This window comes from Musca domestica, unplaced genomic scaffold, assembly GCF_030504385.1.
Source record: "Musca domestica strain aabys unplaced genomic scaffold, Musca_domestica.polishedcontigs.V.1.1 8, whole genome shotgun sequence".
Classification (NCBI taxonomy): Eukaryota; Metazoa; Arthropoda; class Insecta; order Diptera; family Muscidae; genus Musca; species Musca domestica.
In genome coordinates, this window is record NW_026712409.1 from 1675026 (window position 1) to 1694608 (window position 19583).

General features: G+C 39.0%; 2 protein-coding genes across 3 annotated transcripts in view; both read right to left on the reverse strand.

Annotated features, from left to right (window-relative positions):
• The window catches only part of LOC101901063 (BTB/POZ domain-containing protein Tiwaz), a 65862-nt gene extending 46657 nt beyond the window's left edge, over positions 1 to 19205 (reverse strand). The window contains exon 1 of one of the 2 annotated variants that reach the window (XM_011297825.3): positions 19076 to 19205. The gene's annotated coding sequence lies outside the window, so the exon portion shown is untranslated. The remainder of the gene's footprint in view (positions 1 to 19075) is intronic. The other variant, XM_020039844.2, reaches the window with a different exon arrangement.
• On the reverse strand, positions 230 to 7977 carry LOC131806611 (uncharacterized). Its single transcript, XM_059130996.1, has 2 exons — positions 7745 to 7977; positions 230 to 1431 (listed from the first exon to the last, which is right to left on the reverse strand). The coding sequence occupies exon 2, from the start codon at positions 1423 to 1425 to the stop codon at positions 532 to 534; it is 894 nt and encodes a 297-aa protein (XP_058986979.1). The 5' UTR covers positions 1426 to 1431; positions 7745 to 7977; the 3' UTR covers positions 230 to 531.
• Positions 19206 to 19583: the final 378 nt, after the last annotated feature.

Here is a 19583-nt window from a genome sequence, read left to right on the forward strand (position 1 = left end):
ACAATAGAAATATCCTTTATTGAAAGAAAATTTTTAGGTTTGTTGAAACGAATTCTTACCGCTTGTAACAATGGTTGAATTGTAAGTAAGTAAAAGGAGAAAAAGAAAAAGTCCGTGAAAGCACAGACGACATGTTTCGAAAATGAAAGCAGAACGCATACATATACGGATAAGTAAGCGGCAATGTCAAAGTGTTTGTGAGGAAAATCACTGAAAAGGAATCAGGAAAACCTGAGATGCCAGAAGTTAGGATATTTTCCTTTCACCCACGGTATTGACATTAACATCGCCGCCCACCTTGCAGTTACACTGCAATGAAAGAAATGAGGACAAGTTCATGTCGTGTGTACTTTTCCGGATTACAACGTAATCTGAATGGTAGCTGAAAAGGAAAGTTTGTGTTTCGTTCGCAAGAATAAAAATAAATACAAAATAGTGCAAAATTTTCATCGGAATTCATTACTTTACTTCAGAATAGAACAAAATATTTTATGTTATCAACAAATTTTTACTTCAGGACAGAAATATCGGCTAGAACAAATGTGGTCCATAAATTGCCCAGCCAAATATGGTGTTGAGGGCTGTTGGCAGTCCGGGCCTCGTGATCGAACCGTCGAAAACTATCTTTGTATAGATGTCGGCACCAATGATAATGTCGACTGTGGATCGCTCAAAGAAGTTTGAATCTGCCAAACATAAGTTGATAAAATTCTCCTTGACGTCGGCGGGCAGATTTTTAGAAGGCGTTTTGAGGTTCATGCGACTATTCACTCTTAGCATGACGTCGATATGCCGCTCGGCATCGAACCTCGAAGTTAAAGTCAAAGGACATAATGACTCTGGGTCCAAAGTGAGCGTGGTCAGCTTTATAGAGTCGGTAAACCGCTTCGATATTCTGCTGATAGTAGATCCAGAATCTAGGAGGCATCTCGCTGTCGATTGTATCTTTCCATCCGATATATATACGACTATTGTGGGAACTAAGACGACAGTGTTTTGGCGCATAAACGAGGAGAGCGTCTGGTGGGAAATGCTTCGGGAAGTCGATGGCGTAACTTCGGGGCAAGAACGGCCTTCGGATTGGGAACGACCTTCGGGTTGGGAGCGATCTTCGGTTTGAGGGCGTCGCTGACGTTGGGTACGTTCAGCCGACGAGTGGAGCAACGTATGGTGCCGCTTGTGGCACTTCTTGCAACCCTGCGATGAGAAGCAACTGCCGTGAGAATGTTCATGTGCAAGACAGTTCCTGCAGTATTTGTATTTCTCGACAGCGCTGACACGACCCGAGATGCTCATTCCGAGAAATTTTCTGCAGAGGCGTAACGGATGGCGACTTTTACATACATGGCAAGAATATGCCGGACGCTGCTTCTCCACGCTGGAACGAATTACTGATCGTGCACGGGATGGCGATCTGTTGGACATTGTGTTCTACTTGGCGTAGAAGGAACGAATGTAGCGAAATGTTACAGATTAAAAATCAGGAACATATTGGATGGAAGAAAGTATTAGTTTTGGGCGGATAATAAGACGAGTTTCGTGACTGGCCGGGTTATAGTTCCCCGTTGGGTAATTATATCCGCGACTCGTACACGTCCGTCTGAACCCAGATATACTTTCGAAATGCGTCCTAGACGCCACGCGTTCGGTGGAAGATTGTCCTCAAAGACAGCTACTAAAGAATCGACGGTGACGTTAGGTTCGGAAGTTTGCCATTTATTGCGTTTCTGAAGCTCACGCAAGTATTCGTTTTTCCATCGTGAACAGAAAGTCTGGTGAATGGCCTTCAACTTTTCCCAACGATTGAGAATGGAAGTGGAAGAAGTATCAATTTGAGGGTCGACGGGAACCAGGATAGGAGTCCCAATAAGGAAATGCCCGGGAGTTAAGGCAGCAAAGTCAGAAGGATCTTGCGAAATGGGTGACAATGGCCTGGAATTAAGGCAAGCTTCTATGCGGGACAACAAAGTGGAAGCTCTTAACTCCGGCTTCCCACAATCCACCCATATGGGGAGCACCCGGAGGTATAAAATGCCAAGTTAGTCCTTGTAGAGCATAATAGGCGGTGACTCCGTCGCGAGAGGCTTGCAGGAAGTTTCGGGCTAAGATCTTCGAAGCCCCTACGAATGTTGTCCCATTGTCGGAATACAAATGCAACGGGCAACCTCTGCGTGAAACAAAGCGATGAAACGCTGAAAGAAACGTGGATGTGGAAAGATCCGAAGTGAGTTCTAAATGGATAGCCTTCGTTGCGAAACAAACGAAAACGCATACGTATCCTTTAGTGATACGACAGGACCGACCATTATATGTTTTTAAATCGAATGGTCCAGCGAAATCTAGACCAGTTCGTGCGAATGGGCGAGAAAGCTCGGTCCTTTCTGGAGGAAGGGCAGCCATTAGTTGCTTTTGACAACGTTTCTTGTAAAGGATGCAAACTTTACACTTGTTAATAGTGACCTTGATGAGATTTTTCACCTTGGGAATCCAATATTGAGACCGAATTACTCGCAGAACTAGCTGGTTACCACCATGAAGAGTAACAGAATGTACGAAAGAAACCAGCAATTTTGAGAAATGGCAATTGGATGGAAGAATGATTGGATGTTTTTCATTATAAGATAGGCCAGCAGAGGATGAAAGGCGGCCACATGAACGAATTATTCCGTCAGCATCTAGGAAAGGATTTAAATTACCGATACAACTGGAAGCAAGAATTTGACGTTTGGCGGATAGTGCGTTGTATTCATTTGGATAGAAAGCCTTTTGGCACAACTGAATCCAACGATTTCTCACTAGATTCAGCTCATTGCTAGTCAAAGGGCCCGATACGTGAACGGAATTAGTACGAAATCCATGATGCGTGCGAGATATGAATCTATAAACCAGAGCGAGGGCACGAAGAGCTTTACTGAAGCATGAAAACCTTTCTAAGACGTCTTGGAAATCAGAAAAATAGGCAAAGTTGACTTGAATGGACCTCTTTTCAAGACTTGTGTCCGAAATTGAAATAGCGGTTGCACACCACGTGCTCGATGTTTCGCGCAGCCAATGAGGTCCCCGCCACCATAAGTCATTACCGACAAGGTCTGACGGGAAAACGCCTCTGCTTGCCAGGTCTGCTGGATTTGTCTCAGAAGAAACATGACGCCATTTGGATGAATCAACAATTTGAGTAATGTTGGAAACTCTATTTGCCACGAATGTTTTCCAGAAGCAAGGTGGTTTAGCCAACCACGAAAGAACAATTGTGGAGTCCGTCCAGCAGTATATGGAATAGGACGGGACATCCAAAGACGGAAGAATGCTATCGATCATCTCAGCTAGGAGGACAGCACCACATAACTCAAGTCTTGGAATGGACAGGGTTTTTAATGGAGCTACTTTTGTCTTGGAATATAGGAGGTGCGTGGAAATAGATGCGCCAGAGGATATACGAATGTACAAGGCCGCTGCATACGCGCTCTCTGACGCGTCACAGAAGCCATGAAATTGAATATTGCTTGTAGGCGTGAAATCTATCCAGCGCGGAATTCGAATTTTATCAATGGACGGAAAATCATTTTGGAATTGCAACCAATCGGAAACAATATCTTGAGACAATAAATCATCCCATCCGATACCAGAGGCCCAAATCTTCTGCATCATAATTTTTGCCAAAACCACACATGGGGATAACCAACCTGCTGGATCGGACAATTTTGCTATATGCGACAGAAGTACACGTTTGGTATATGTGGACGGATTAGAAAATGGTTTGGCAGTGAAAAAGAAAGAATCTGAATGGGCATCCCATCGTATGCCTAACATTTTGGCCGTACTACTTTCTTCGAACTCAAGAAAGTCCTGTCGAAGGAGATGCTCAGGCGGAATATCGGCCAGAATTGTCTTCAAATTGGATGTCCACTTTCGCAAAGAAAATCCAGCGGACTTCAAAGCTGATTGCAACTCCTGAATAGAACGTAGGGCTAAAGTAATAGAATGAGCCCCACCGAGTACATCGTCAACGTACATGAAATTGCGAAGAATGTCGCTAGCTCTAGGAAGTTCTGAACGAACATCCTCAGCTAACTGGTGCAGTACTCGTATCGCCAGATAAGGTGCGGAATTGACCCCAAATGTCACTGTCTGTAATTGAAAGTCTTGAATTTCCTCATCCGGGCTTGAACGATATAAGATCATCTGGAACTTAGCATGATCTGGATGAATTAGTATTTGCCTATACATTTTCTCAATGTCGGCATTGAAAACGAAGCGAAAGAATCTCCACCTCAAAATTAACAAGGTTAGGTCTGATTGCAAAATTGGACCCGTATGTAGAATATCATTGAGACTTAACCCGCTGGAAGTAGGAGAGGAGGCATTAAATACTACCCGGACCTTTGTAGATACGCTCTCAGGTTTGATGACGGCATGGTGAGGTAAATAATAACTAGGACCGGATGAAACGTTAGAATGGGGAATACAGCGCATATGGCCTAGATCACAGTATTCCCGAACGACTCGATCATATTCCTTCTTTAACTCGGGAGTACGCAAGAGTCGAGCTTCGTTCCTATAGAACTGAGCCATAGCACTGGACCTGGAATGTCCTAAACCTTCGCCATTAAAATTAGTCTCCTTAAAAGGCAAACGAACCATGTATTTACCGTCAGTAGTTCTTGTCGTAGTTGATTTGAAAAGATCTTCGCAAAATTTATCGGGTGGGGACAAGAAGTTCTTCCTTGGAAGATTCTCCACCTCCCAAAAGCGTGAAATCTCTTTATGCAACGAGATTTCGCAAAAATTAGAGATTATGTTGACGACCCTGGACGAATCCTTACCTATGGGGCCCGTCAAGATCCATCCGAAGACTGTCTCTTGGGCCAGAAGGGAGCCGCATATACCTGATCTTGAATTAGAAAGCATTAGGGCTGGCAGCACATCGCTGCCAAAAAGTAGGTCAACTTGTGAGCTCTTGTAGAAGTTAGGGTCAGCCAATGAAATATTTGGAAGATCTTTGAACGAAGCAGTCGGAATAGAATGACTTGGCAGATTCCCCGAAAGTTTAGGAATTACGAAGGCAGTAATTGTTAATTCAAAGTTGTGGTCAAATTGCGAAGAAAGAATGAAAGAGCACTGTTTACGTACGCTGGCAGAATTAGAATCATTCAAACCTGAAATTTGAGCTCTCGTGCGCTTATGAGGCAATTTAAGTTTATTAAACAATGATTCTGAAATAAAAGTTCCCTCGGAACCAGAATCGAAGAGCGCCCGAGCCGAATATGTCACACCATTATGAACAATTTGTACCATCGCCGTACCTAGCAATACCCCCTGAACACTAGCAGAAAAATAATTTTGTACAGTCCCCACTCCGCTACTAGTGGACTGTAATCCGGAATGTGAAAATGGAGCGGAGCTGGGATTGAGGTTTGAATTTGGAGCAGGGCTAGATGTAGATGGTGCTGAGGAGGAAGAAGAATGAACAGAGTTTCTATGCAGAAGAGTATTATGGCGCTTATTGCATGTATAGCAACTATGTTTGCTAGGACAATTTTTCACGGAATGCGTTTTTGAAAAGCAGTTGAGACACAGTCCTTGCCGTTTGATCTCAGAAATGCGCGCATCATAATTCATTTTTAAAAACTTCGGACATTTGCGAATTATGTGAGCCTCGTTTGGACACAACGGACATTTGGGATCAGAGACCTTACTTTGGAACGAACTAAACTTTTTGGAAGCTTTGGACTTTATATCGGACGAACCTTCCTTTTGGCTTGAACCTGAAACACCTTTTCGCATCTCTGAAACAGACTCTAGAGTGCGATATCTATTTGTTAGGAATGTGTCCAATTCCGCCCACCGTGGAATACTGGACTTGTCCGAGAGGGTATGCTCCCAAAGAGTAAGTGTGGAATCAGGTAGACGATTAGAACAGAGATAGACAAAAATGGGATCCCAGCTAGCCACGTCAATATCGTAGGTCTCGAGAACAGAGATGCATGAATTAATGTCTCTTTGGAGGCGTTTTAAACTCTGAGCAGATTCAGAAGGAACGGAAGAAAGGTTGAATAAAACTTTAAGCTGGCCATTTACGAGAATTCGCTTATTTTCGTAGCGATCGCACAGGCTGGACCACGCTTGGCTGAAACCACTATTAGTAAGAGGACTCTTCTGAACTATCTCTTTTGCTTCGCCTTTGGTCTTGTGAACTAAATGAAATAATTTCTCAACTGGACTGAGGCGAGGATTTTTTATGTACACAGCCGTAAACATGTCTCGGAATGTGGGCCATGACATATAATCCCCGGAGAAGACCTCTGTATCACATGGCGGTAAATTGAAAGAATATCCTGCGTTCACCTGCTCAGGATTGGATGTAGGAACTGGACTGGGAGCCACGGGAGACTCCTTTGGAATTGAAGCCGATTGTAGTTCCTCGGATATCTGAGACAACTGGGATATACACTTACAGTAAGTTAGGTACGTCGTCTTGTACTTAGCCCGAATTGTCTCTAGTTCAGAAGCTGTGTCTTCATCACCCGACTCTTCGTCTCCATTGCCCTCGGATTCACGATCTCGGATGTATATATCATACTCGGACTTAATTTTGACCCATATGGACTTTATTTCTTCAATGTGGACATTGACAGAATGAATGGAGTTGACTGGAAGGAGATTATCACTAATATCCGAGTCAAATCCTACGATGGTATCGGCAAGACGAATGAATGAGTCGAGAGACATTTTGGAATAAGTTACTTAGAATCAGAAAAGGAAGAAAATTTTTGAAATGAACAATTGCGAATCAAATAGAAAAATCAAAATCGCAAACCCGAATTAAATAAATTGAAACTTTTCTGGAAATATCAAATTTATTATCAAAAAAAAAAAAAAAACCAAAAACAAACCTCGAAAAATGTTCAAAAACGATAGAATGAAGCAAAAAACGTAATTTTAGGGTTAAATCCTCTAAATTATTCAACGACTGGTATTCAAAAAAAAAAGGAAATTGTTTATTAATATTTACTTTCAACAGATATATTTATTTCCAAGAAATATATATATAGAAAAAATATTTATTATGATAAAAAAAAATATATATATACTTGAAATTTAATTATTATTTTTCTAAAAATTAATATAATTATTTTCGCAAGAAATATTTAAAAACGAATTATTATTGATGAAGAAAGAAAAATAAAAATATTCAATGAATGGAACCGGTTACTAGTCGGTTCAACGGATACGAAAAACGAATTGGAGACCCCTATATTTAGTTCAATACTAAGAAGTACTAAAGGTCGACTTTCGAATTGGTGAACCCTATGCACATATGGATGAGATGGGATAGGGAGAGCGAAAGAAAACAACAACAATCACTCAATGCAACATCACCAAACACAGCAGCAATGAAAACAATGAGAATACGAAGAAAAATGAATTGTTGTTGTCACTTGATTTTAAAGCACAAAATGATCACAAATACAATTAAGCGCAAACTTTAAATTTGTGTAGCGTTGATCGAAAGAATAATGTAAATAACTCAAATAATGCTCTTAATTCGAAATGAAGTTTTAAGAGGAGTTATTCCTTAAATGAAATTCAAATGCACTGTTCTCTTAAATATTGAATTGTCGCGGACACTCTTCCACCAAAACGCGTATTGAAAAAGAATGATGTTTTGCCGACGGCAAATGCACTTTTTATTTTAGGAAAAATTTGCACTTTTATAATTAAAGGAACGAAAGCACAAACTTACCTCAAGTTTGATGAAAAAGGAAATATAAGTAAAGTTGTTAATCCAAACTGGAACAGAAATTTCGGCTTAAGCTTATCCGGATCGTGAGGACCAAATGAAAATACCAGGGATTCGTCGGTAATTTTCCTGTAGAAAATGAAGGCGCTTAGAAACCGAACCAAAGAAATATTGGTGGAAAAACAATATTTCTCCCAGATGGATTTCAGGATGTATAGGAAAAAAAAAGAATGGAATAAAAACACAAAAGGATTAGAGTTTTGAATTAAACAATAGAAATATCCTTTATTGAAAGAAAATTTTTAGGTTTGTTGAAACGAATTCTTACCGCTTGTAACAATGGTTGAATTGTAAGTAAGTAAAAGGAGAAAAAGAAAAAGTCCGTGAAAGCACAGACGACATGTTTCGAAAATGAAAGCAGAACGCATACATATACGGATAAGTAAGCGGCAATGTCAAAGTGTTTGTGAGGAAAATCACTGAAAAGGAATCAGGAAAACCTGAGATGCCAGAAGTTAGGATATTTTCCTTTCACCCACGGTATTGACATTAACAGGTACCAAAAGGTCTTTTCGTATCATGCACTCCATCAGTGACCCTTATTCCAAATTTAGGAGTTCTACTGCTTCCTCAAATACAAAGGTTACCATATTTAGTACCTTTTAATACTTTTTGTATTCTTCTACTACGAATTTCCATAAACCCAGTCTTACAAGACCCCTTCGGACCAAGAGTGACCCTCACCCAAAATTTCAATATTCTAGCTTCGGCCATTTGGTCTGGGCGTTCATGAATCCTTTAGTCAGTCTGTAAATTACTTTAATCTTTTATTAATAAAGATTTGTGTACTTCTCTCGGAAGAAACATTCTAAATCTGACCAACGTTTAAAGTTCCAATGGTATATTACCGGATAACTGTTAACCCCCTATGATAGATAGTCCACGCTAAATATGCCAGTAATTCCAGCCTTTGCGTCAACAATTACATCCGATTACCTCTTCTGCCCTTCGTCCACTGTCCCGTTCATTGATAACCCCTTTATTTTTAGTCAACGAATTGCTCATCACTATCATGGCTCTGGGCGAGTCTCGAACATTACTCTCTTTGTAAAAAGTAAAGAATACATCCATCCATCCAACCAACTGTTCAACCAGCCAGCCAGCCAACCAACCATCCATCCATCTATTCAACGAGTATATCTAAAATACTAAAAAAGTATTTTTTTTTTCTGTTCTGCTGGAGGCTTTTAATTATTTTCTTCATAATCATTGTCATTATAAACAACAGTAGCTGTATTGGGTGACTGTATGGCATCATCATCAACAATACCAGCAGCAGCAACAACAACAAGAACAACAGAAACAAGAATGATAATGCCGCAGATGTTGCCGCCTCTATCGCTGCAACAACATTGAAAAAATACAACATTTTATAAAAATTGCTTAGTTGGAGAGGTGAACCAGCTGGCTCACTGGCACAGGCTGGGCGAGTAGGTGAGTGTGAGCAGCGTGATGTGGAGCTGCTAGGAAAAGAAATGTTCACAACAAAAAACAGCGGGGAGGAAGTAAATGTGCCACAGGTAACATAACAGCACCGACAGCAATAGCAACAGCATCAGCGGTGTGGTGTAGCTGCCCAAACTGGCAACAGCAACATAAATATCGCCGTTGGCAATTTAACAGCATTTCTTGGTTTGCTGCGCCTGCCTTGCGCCAGTTCAGTCTGTGCAAGCTGCCACCGCTCACCACTGATGTCATGGCGCAGCGTTCGGTAGATAGTTGGCTCAATGTCGAGCCAACTGAAACGTCATGCCAAATGAGTGCCGTCGAGACAGACGTACCAACGTTGCCCCAACATTTAAATTGTTTTATAGAAATTACTCACAATTACTAATATTAACGATAATAATTAAATGTAGATTACTTTTTTATGCAGAACGGATGTTGGACGTCCACAAATTGCAGCCCGTTCTTGTACTGGGCCTGGCTAGCTGGCTGCCTTGTTCGCTGGCAGGCTGCAGTTAGTTCGCTCACATAACTGTCAATCAACCTGTTGTTGTGGTTTTACAAATGTCCGTTGTTTCAGCTTCCATCTGGGAGCGGGCATTCACCAAGAAACTGTTGGCAGGAAATCGGGCACATTATGTGGTTAGATTGGTGACAACGTCATTAAAAGAAATTCAACTTGATTATGGCGGCGAAGAAGTGTAACTCATTAAGTTGTTGGGTTTTTTATTTCCATGGTCTCTTACTTTGCCTAAATTGAGAAAGTTCATTAGCTGGCGTACAGGAATAGATCCACGAGACGGAAGGAGGACAAAAAAAGTAATTTAATTGGCAATTGTCAAATTGGAGATGGCTGGTAGATGTGAATGGTTACAATGGGCAATTTTCTGTCACAGGCTGTAGTACCCATATCGAAGTGCAAATACGAAATTAGAAACAATTCCGGAGAATTAAATAGCAAAAATCATCAAAACGCCGAATATAGGGAGGTACCGATATTTAGGGGTTAAACTAAGATCTGGACCTGCATAGACAATTTTCTGTCATAGAATTTGAAAAATTCCGGTGAATAGTATCGCTGAAATCAACAAAATTCCGAATATAGGGAGGTACTGTTATATGGGGGCTATACAAAGACATGGACCTGCATATGCAATTTTCTGTCATAGGCTGTAGTACCCATTACGAACTTCAAGTACGAAATTTGAAAAAGATCTAGTAAATAATGTCGGTAAAATCATAAACATACTAAATAAAGGTATTAATAGAGGTACAGTTATATGGGGGATGTACGAAAACCTGGACAATTTTCTCTAGAACAGTGTTGGCTTGTTTGTTCGGGATACAATAGTTTTTTGTTGTTGCAAAATGGTCAGGCGTAATTCCTTTATTGTTGTTTTTATAAAAACAAGGTTTTTCTGGCGACAATCCCAACTAAGCAAAAGCTATAATCGTGCAGGGTCGACTATGTGATACCCTACAACACTACAATATTTTGGAAGCCCTCTTATGTCCAAATCTATTTTGGAAGATTTCTTTTGAAATAATGTCATAGAGCCCTGCCTTAGGTTTCTGACCGGGGGCATATGCCCAATGTTTTAGCACTCCGTCGTGTTGTTAGTTATTCAAAACTATTTCACACGAAAGTTGTGGTCCATTTTACAGGTAAATTTAATGCAATTGTCATCCAAAATGCTACACTTCTTCTCTTTTCTCATGCATTTAATTGTGACCTATAGAGCGACTGTAAAATCTGCAAAATTTTAATTTTTGTTGGTCCATTTGAACCCCTAAATGTACATCTTCAAAAACAATAGGCTTTAATTCTGACCCAAACCCTACGCTTATGCAAAATTTTGTGAGGATCGAACGATAATTGCGACCTGTATGTAATACCCTAACACAAATTGTTGCGGGGTGTAGAAAAACTTTAGGAAATATTCAAATCCAAATTGTAAGTCAAATTGAAAAAATCGCATGTGATAAAAATTTGACTAATTTGAAAAAAAAAAAAATGTTAAAAAAAATATTCATTTTTTATCGGCAAATTCTTAGGCGATTTTCTTAAATTTTATCCCTTTCTGCCAAGAGACCATTCCGACTTGATGAGAATTGTGAAAATCAGTCCAGCGATTCTTGACTTATAAGCAGAATAACTAAGATCTATTTCTTTTACATATATATTATACCTATCTTGCTATATATCCGATATCCTGGCTATCGGCATCTCTGTAATGGTCAGAAGTGACCTCTTAATGTATTTGTGATTTGGCCGGAATTAAAAATACTCGGGATTTAGTGAAAATGTTCGTGTTTTTGACACAAAAGTTATGGTTTATTTTACCCGCTAAATACTTTCCGACAACAGTCCAAATTGGTAGGCTTCTGCCCAGCCCTAAACCCTAACTCCATCCCGCGTCGATTCCTATATTATTTTGGCCGGTAGAGCATCAGCAAAATCCGGAAATTTTTCTGTTATTCGTCCATTTCAACTCCTAATTATTTTTCGATTATCTCAATTCCATTTTACAGTTCATGGGGATCGGGCCATAATTGCTTCCTGTAGCATGATAACAAATTATGGACAGGCGGACGGAGGGACATACATAGCTAGATCGACTCAGCTCGGCGAGATAGAAAGATCCATATGTAGTTTCCTATGTTGGGTACCAATATTTCGAGGTGTAACAAAATTTTTGGCCCAATCAAACTTATAATACCCCCCAAAACATAGTGGGTATAATAAAACTTGAGGTACCAAACATCACGTACCCATACGAACACCTTGTCTATTACTTTCACTAGATAGAGCTACTTCCAGTCTTTATTCATAAAAAATGCAATTGATTTACAACTGCTTCAATTTCAAAACAACTCCCTTCGTCAGCCATATGTTTCACATTCTTGAAGGACATATTAGGCATGTGATTTTCAACACATTTCGAATGGATATTTCGCATTGAAATCCCATTTGTGTCAATCCTTTGTCTTGTTTATGCGTCATAATCCTTAACTTTTTGCGGAGATATTCGAACACAAGTTTTATGTGTGGGTCACACTCACACACATATGCATATGTTCACTCAATTTGTAAATCCTCGTGTAGCATGTGTCTGTGTGTGTGTGGGGTATAAATTCGCATGCCAACTTGTGTGCGTGTGTGTGTGTGTGTGCATATGTATGGATGGATGTTTTTGTTTGGATGATCATTGTTGTTCTTGCAAATGTTGTTTCGGTTTTTGTTGTTTTTGTGTTTGTTGCTGTTGTTATTTATTTTATTTAAAGATTTAAATTATACCCTTTGGCCCTTTATATCAAAAGTCTGCATATGTATGTGTATAGGTATGTTGATTTATAAAAATATTTGTGCGTGTGGGTTTTGTGTTGCGTTCATATGTGTGTGTGTACATACATTGTGTCGATGTATGCGTTTGCTATGCAAAAGAAACAAAACCATACTTCCATTGTAGAAAAAAAATACAACTTTTTTCGGAAGAGTTTTATTGAGTATAAGGAAATTTGAAAACAAACCGACACACATACACACAAACACTTTGCGGCCCACACACACACACATGTATGGATATTGGCGTTATCATAGAACACTCTATGTAAAGCGATGTTGACGACGACGAAGACCCAAAAGAAAACTTTTGTAGTTCTTACACCCGGCCCGGCAGTGCCAAACAACAACCCAAGAAAAAAGGAAGAATCAACAACCGGCCGGAGAGTGTGAGAGAGCGAGCGACGAGAACCAGAGAAACGAATTCAGCCTTCTTCTGCATTCATATGCAGAAATATACAGAAAACATTGCCGCCAGCCAAATTGATAATCATATTTTGTTTAAGTCACGAAGGTTTACATTTTGTTGCTTTGACGTTTTCTACATACTTTTGTACACAGATACATACATACATACATACATACATATATATTTGTATGACTTTTTATTTTGCATGAATGTATCGGTATATATGTGTGTGTGTGTGTGTGTGCGTTTGTTTTTTGTTTTCTGGGGAAATACAGGGTCAAATGCATATGAAATGCCCCGAGGGCCTCATAAAATTTTATTAAAGACTTTGTGTTTAGCAACAGCTTGAATTTTAATGAAAATCACTCAGCGACAAGGTTATTAATCTGCTTTAAACAGAAAACTCACACAAAACTTGCAATGGCCATTCAGTCGCATGGCTGGACTCAGGAAAGGCATCCTTGGGCTGTTAAAAAGTAGGAATCAAAACGAAATACCCACTTTTAAAAACAAAATTTATGTAGAATAATTCCTTAAGTCTTATAATTTTTTTTATAATTTTTTAAGCATAAAAATGTGTTATGTTTTCACCGCTGCAAAAATAATTTCAAGAATAATTTCGGTGCCCTTATGTGAGCCCTTCTGCTAATTTTGCTTTAAAATACTCCAGGAAAATTTCCATCAGTGTATGTGTAGATATATATATATGCAGCATCTAACGCAGAATTTCCATTTGCAGCCCCTCGAAGTAATCCTTCTGAGGCTATATATGTAGCGTGAGATAAAAAATGCAACAAAATCAAACGCTGTAATTTGTACTTTTTTTTAATTTTTTGAATGAAAGCAAAAAATGTCGGAAATACCATCAAATTTTAGAATAAGTTTAGATGTGTTCGAATTGGTCACCTTTGGCACGAATTATGGCCTTCAAACGGCCAATGAAACCGTCACACGCTGCCTGAATGTTGCTCTGCGGTACTTTGGCCCATTCCCGGCGAAGCGCTTGTTTGAGGTGATCGCCACTTTGAAAATTTTTAGTGCCAACCTTGCTTTCCAAAATATCCCAGATACAATAGTCAAATGGATTGGTATTCGGAGATTATGGTGGCCATTTTGCGCTGGAAATAAAGTGAGTAACCTCATTTTGTAACCATTCGTGGGTGACGCGTGCTGAGTGCGATGGTGCTGAGTCCTAGTGGAGTGTACAAGGTCTGCGACCAAAATGTTTGCGTACCCAATGCTTTAATACACCCTGCAGAATATTTTCGCGATAATTTTCGGCATTTATTCTGATGTCGATTAAAACGAGCGGGGAGCGACCATCGGCTGTTATGGCGTCGCACACACTCACCATGGCCGGCTCTTGAGTTCTGGTGGCCAACCGAAGGTGCACATTTTCAGCTGACCTCTTTGGCAGGTAAACACGAATATTTTTTTTTTTTTTGTTGACAAACTGCTGGACAACGAATGTTTTCTCATCGGAGAAAACCAAATTTGGCAGTTCACCACTTTCGGTCAAGCGGTGTAAGTTCTTGCACTTTTTGGAATTTCAATGACCTCACCCCGAGCTCATTTTCAATATTTGCAGAAGTGAATATTGCGATATGTTCAGCTCACGAGCCATTTTTCGGCCACTACGACGCGGGTTTCGATCAAATCACTTCTTTACTTTTCAAACCATTTCTGCTGATGTTGCTCTTTTCTTCCGTCCACTTCCTTGACGTCGAGCTACGCTACCAGTATCACGGTAACGAGCGATGGTACAAGACTCAAATGATTTATTCACATTAAAATGCTGGAGTGCTCTAACCGTAGCCACTTGTGACTTTCCAGCCAAATATAAAGAAATCACGCTTGGATTATATCACGAATAACTATTTTCCTGGAAAAGTCTCAGCAAAATGCTTTTGTACGCTTGTGAACAATATAATGAGCTATCACTGGAATAATTTAACCAGCTGTCGGACGAGTAGCATCGAAATGACAGCAGTCTGATGTTGGTTGCAGTTTTTTCATCTCACCCTGTATAACCTCATCCAATATCTTCTTTTAATCTCCAACAAATCTAAGGGCCTCATCCCAACATTCGATTTCGTTTTGCACTGCCACTGCATTTGGCCCTGCATTTACCTCACGTGTGCTGTGTCGTTGTTTTTGGTATTCTTCTCTGTGTGTTTGGAAGCTGTTCACGTAGTACTCGATTATGTTGTTGTTGTTGCCGTTTGGGGTCAAACATATTTTAAATACATCCCAGAAACCTGTCAATGCATGACATTTTACATTTACTTCATAATTTTCAGAGTTGCAACTTTTCTGAGATGTCGTTTTTTATCGGACGGTCGTTCGGTTGGTCGGCCGGTCCACAATGTACATTCGTCGTCGTTCTTCTTCTTCTTGTTCTTATTGCTGTGCATTTTGTGAGAATTAATTTTTAATGGGGTTTGTTGTTGTTGATGTTGTTGTCGAATGGCCGGCGGCTAGATTTTTTTGTTTTTTTGAAAACTGACAGTTGATATTTTTTTGTTCGAGTATTTTTTTATATTTGAGCAAATTTGCCCCGGGGGAGACCAGTTTTTTCCTCTCTGTTTGGTTTCTTGTATTATAGTTATATTGTATATTGTCCAGATACTACACACATCCGCCACATACTTACGTACCTACATTTATGCATAATACATTTATTAACATTTTCTTATTTGTTGTTGTTGTTGTTGTTCTTGTTTTTGTTGCAGTTCATGCATGTCAAAGTACGGAGGCATTGTTTTCGTTGCAGGCAATAAAATTCCAAGAATGAAAGTTTCCGTTCCGTTTTCAAGCGAAGAAAGAAAGAAAGATATGACACTTTGTCTTTGAGCGGTAAGTGTATGTATATGCATGTGATATATACATGTCTTGAATTTATATATAACTTGTAGTGTTGTAAAGAAAATATAAATTTTGCACTTTAGTGGATGGAGGACTCTTTGAATATCCTAGGACTCTTGTAATACTCTTTATGTTTGTGTTGAAAATAAGGGATTTGTCACCTCGACTTGAACGCGAATTTCAAATTCATTTATCCCTTATTTTATAAAAGTGTTACAAAAAAATTAAAAACTAAAATTAATTACTTTTTTTATTATGTGCAATAGTTGAATTTAGTTAAAACACCAAAATTTCAAATTGAAAAGGTTCAAAAATTTGGAATTTTGGGCTTTTGGTGGATATACGACCTACTTTTGTTTACCTCAGTGAATAGAACAGATCAAAGCAGATAAAAAGTAGCCAAACAATTAATATCCTTCAGCAATTGGAAAGACCAGGTCCTGGACCTGTGTACACAATTGTTGGGCCGAAAGAGTATTACCTAGTGCGGAGTTCAAATACGGATAAAATTCCATTAAAAATTGTGCCTTACCCAATACGAATGCTGAATATTGGGAGGTACTTTTCATTGGGTTTATACCACAATTTGGACCCACATTCTTAAAGGATGTTTCTTTCCTGCCCACTGAAACACAAACCTGCCGTTTTATAACCAATTCTTTTAGAAAAACAAGTAAAATAGTATCAGTCTGTTTTGCCCTCAGATGTATACCCCCAGCCTTGAGCTATGATTATTCAAACTGTTGACCATTTATGGGGGAGCCTCCGAAGCAGGTCATTATTTATCAATTCGTATCTGACTTAAGACTTATATAAACATTACAAAGTTCCAGATTACTATATCGACTACTTCCTATAATTTACTATAAAAAAATTGGTATGTGCCAAATTTGAAAGAAATCGAATACTTATATCCAATTTTATGGGAAATCATAAATTCCGATAAACTTCATATTCATATCAGATTTCTGGTCAAGAGAAATATTTAGATATAGCAAATTGTAAAGAATCGTCTAAATGTTTCGCAAGTTAATTTATTTTATTGTAAATTTTGACTTTTTGTGGGCAAGGTACCAGAAGGGGTTGCAGATATATATGTCATATTTACAATAGATTCCGCGTTAGCAAAATTATTGGGACGTGTGAAATTTGAAGAGAGTTGAATGCTTATTTCGTTTCTTTGAGCATTTCGTTTTTCTAAATATTAAACCTATGTAGGTGTGGTATCAGAAGAAATAGTCCGATCTCTACCATCTATATAACAGATCTTGTATTGATGGAAATATTGAGATGTACCAAGTCTGCATGGAATGATCCGATAATTTTTCATTTTATGAGCTTCATGGACTCAAAACTTTGGCACTTTGTGGGGGAGGTATTAGAAGGAGTGGACCGATATATTCCATCTTCTCGGAAAATGTTGTCTTAGTAGAAATAATGGGATGTGTGAAATGTTAAGAAAACTGGATGCTTATTTCGGATTTGATAATAGTTTTTATTATTCATAACTTTGACCCTTTGAGGGTGAGGTTACAGAAGGAATGGTCCGATCTCGATCATTTTAGTTACAGATCTTGTGTTGATGGATATATTGAGATGTACAAAGTTTGAATGGAGTCGGATGTTAATTTCGTGTTTTATAAGCCTGATGAATTTTCAATATTTTGACTATTTGTGGGGGAGGTACCATAAATAGAGGACTGGTATATTCCACATTCACATCTGACTTTGGGTTAATAACAATGTTGTAATGTGTGTAATTTGAAGACAATTGGACCCTTTGGGGGGAGGTACTTGATAGAGTGGACCAATATTGTCAATTTTTTTACACCTGACATAGCACTGATAAAAATATTAGGATTCGCAAAGTTGGAGCAGAATCGTATCATCCTTTCTCTTTGTGTGCAGTAAAATACTTTTTTTTGATAATTTCGACTTTTTGTGGGGGAGGTACCAGAAGGAGTGGACCGTTATTGCCCATCTCCGAACTCGATCTAAGTTTGATAATAATATTATGATGTACCAAGTTTGGACTAAATCGGATACTCCCTCGAGAGTCATCGTGCGCTGCAGCCAGAAGGGCAGACGGACACCCCTAGATCGATTCCAAATGTCCTGAAACGGTTTTGGTCCAAAGAAGCCCTGGGTCTAAAACTTTTTTAGGCATGTATTGGCCGTATCAAATGATATATAGCCTCTCTAGCCATATGGCTAAGGGTAAAAATATGAGTCATATTCAGGCCTTGATAGGTGTTCTTTTAGACTTTTTTGAACGTATATATCATATACACCTGTTCTCAATAAATATATCGATGGAGGCTATATGTGGAAGTTATATTGCCATCATTATAAATTACAAAAGGCTTATTTCTTAGGAAGAACGAATGGACAGGGAGCAATTGCTTAAATATATACAAATATACTTGGGCAGACAGGGAGTATGGATTTAATTCTGTGAGTTTATAAGGTTTCCATTCCCGTGTTACAAAACATACGTAGAAATATTAGATCTTTCTGTAACTGTGCCACTGTGCTGAGAATTACGCAGGATGGGAGTGTGGGTTCCCTTCGGAAAAAAATAATTTTCTAAAATGTTTATATATTTCACATGGAAAAGTAATTTTATTGTGATTTTCCCTCTTTGCGAAAAGTTTTCTTAATGCATTTCTTATAAGTCCCTCTCACAGAGATTGGTAGGACATAAAAGTGTGTTCACAAATCTACATTGGAAGCTATTCGACAAGCTATGAAGAAGTAACCGGATGAAACGATCGCCATATAAAATTTATCTTGCTATATAAAACATAAAGATCCTTCTTTTCCTTTTTGCCAATCTTCCATGATCTTCAAAAACGTTAAATACTCCTCTTGCAAAATATTTAATTCTTCGTCCCTAACCTGGAATATAGAGTAAATATTTCCCAACACTCCACCCAATTTTTATTCGATTTAATAAAATCAATCCAAATTAGTTTAACAAAAATCGACACTTTCCAAACTTTCGCTACCAAACTTATTTTTTTTTAATAATTTTTATCAACAACAATAATCCTCACTTAGAGCAATCGAAATTTGCTGCAATACTTTTTAACAATTGTTTGCACTGATCATATTTTCAAAAATACCAAAGCTCATTAAAAGTAGGAAAACTATCGTCGTTTGGCATACAACCCACTGTTCCACTGCAATTAGTTAAAACAAATTGGCTTACCCTTCTTTTTTTGGAGAGGCGTATTTCTTTCCGATTTCTTTCACAAGCGACGTGCAATGGCCATTGATGAATGAATATCCTGCCCTCGTGCAACGCAACGCAAACACTACAACTCACGAAGGTTTAAGACAAACTGCTCGACACTGATAACAACTCATCGAACCGGCCCACTTTTGTTGTGGCATCTCAATTGTTGTGTGTGACGGCAACTGGTTCGATGCCAAACATGTTTGAACCTTTTGGCGCTCAAACGAATGGATGATTGTTTACCATTTGTTGGTTGGATGTTGGCTGGCTGGCAGGTTTGCTGTTGCTTGGTTGTGTTGGTGGTGTTGGTGTGGGCCACTGGTTATTGTTGCTGTTGTTCGCCTCATTGCATGCCTGCTTGACTGATTGGTTGCTTTTGGATAGATTTGCGTGTATTGTTGTTATTCTCCGCTATCAAGAAGCCAACATCTAAATTATCACCAACTCTCTGACAACAACAGCAACAGCAACAATCCCAACG

Coding starts and splice junctions, on each gene's coding strand:
- LOC131806611 (XM_059130996.1), bottom strand. CDS start 1,425: ATGTCCAACAGATCGCCATCCCGTGCACGATCAGTAATTCGTTCCAGC.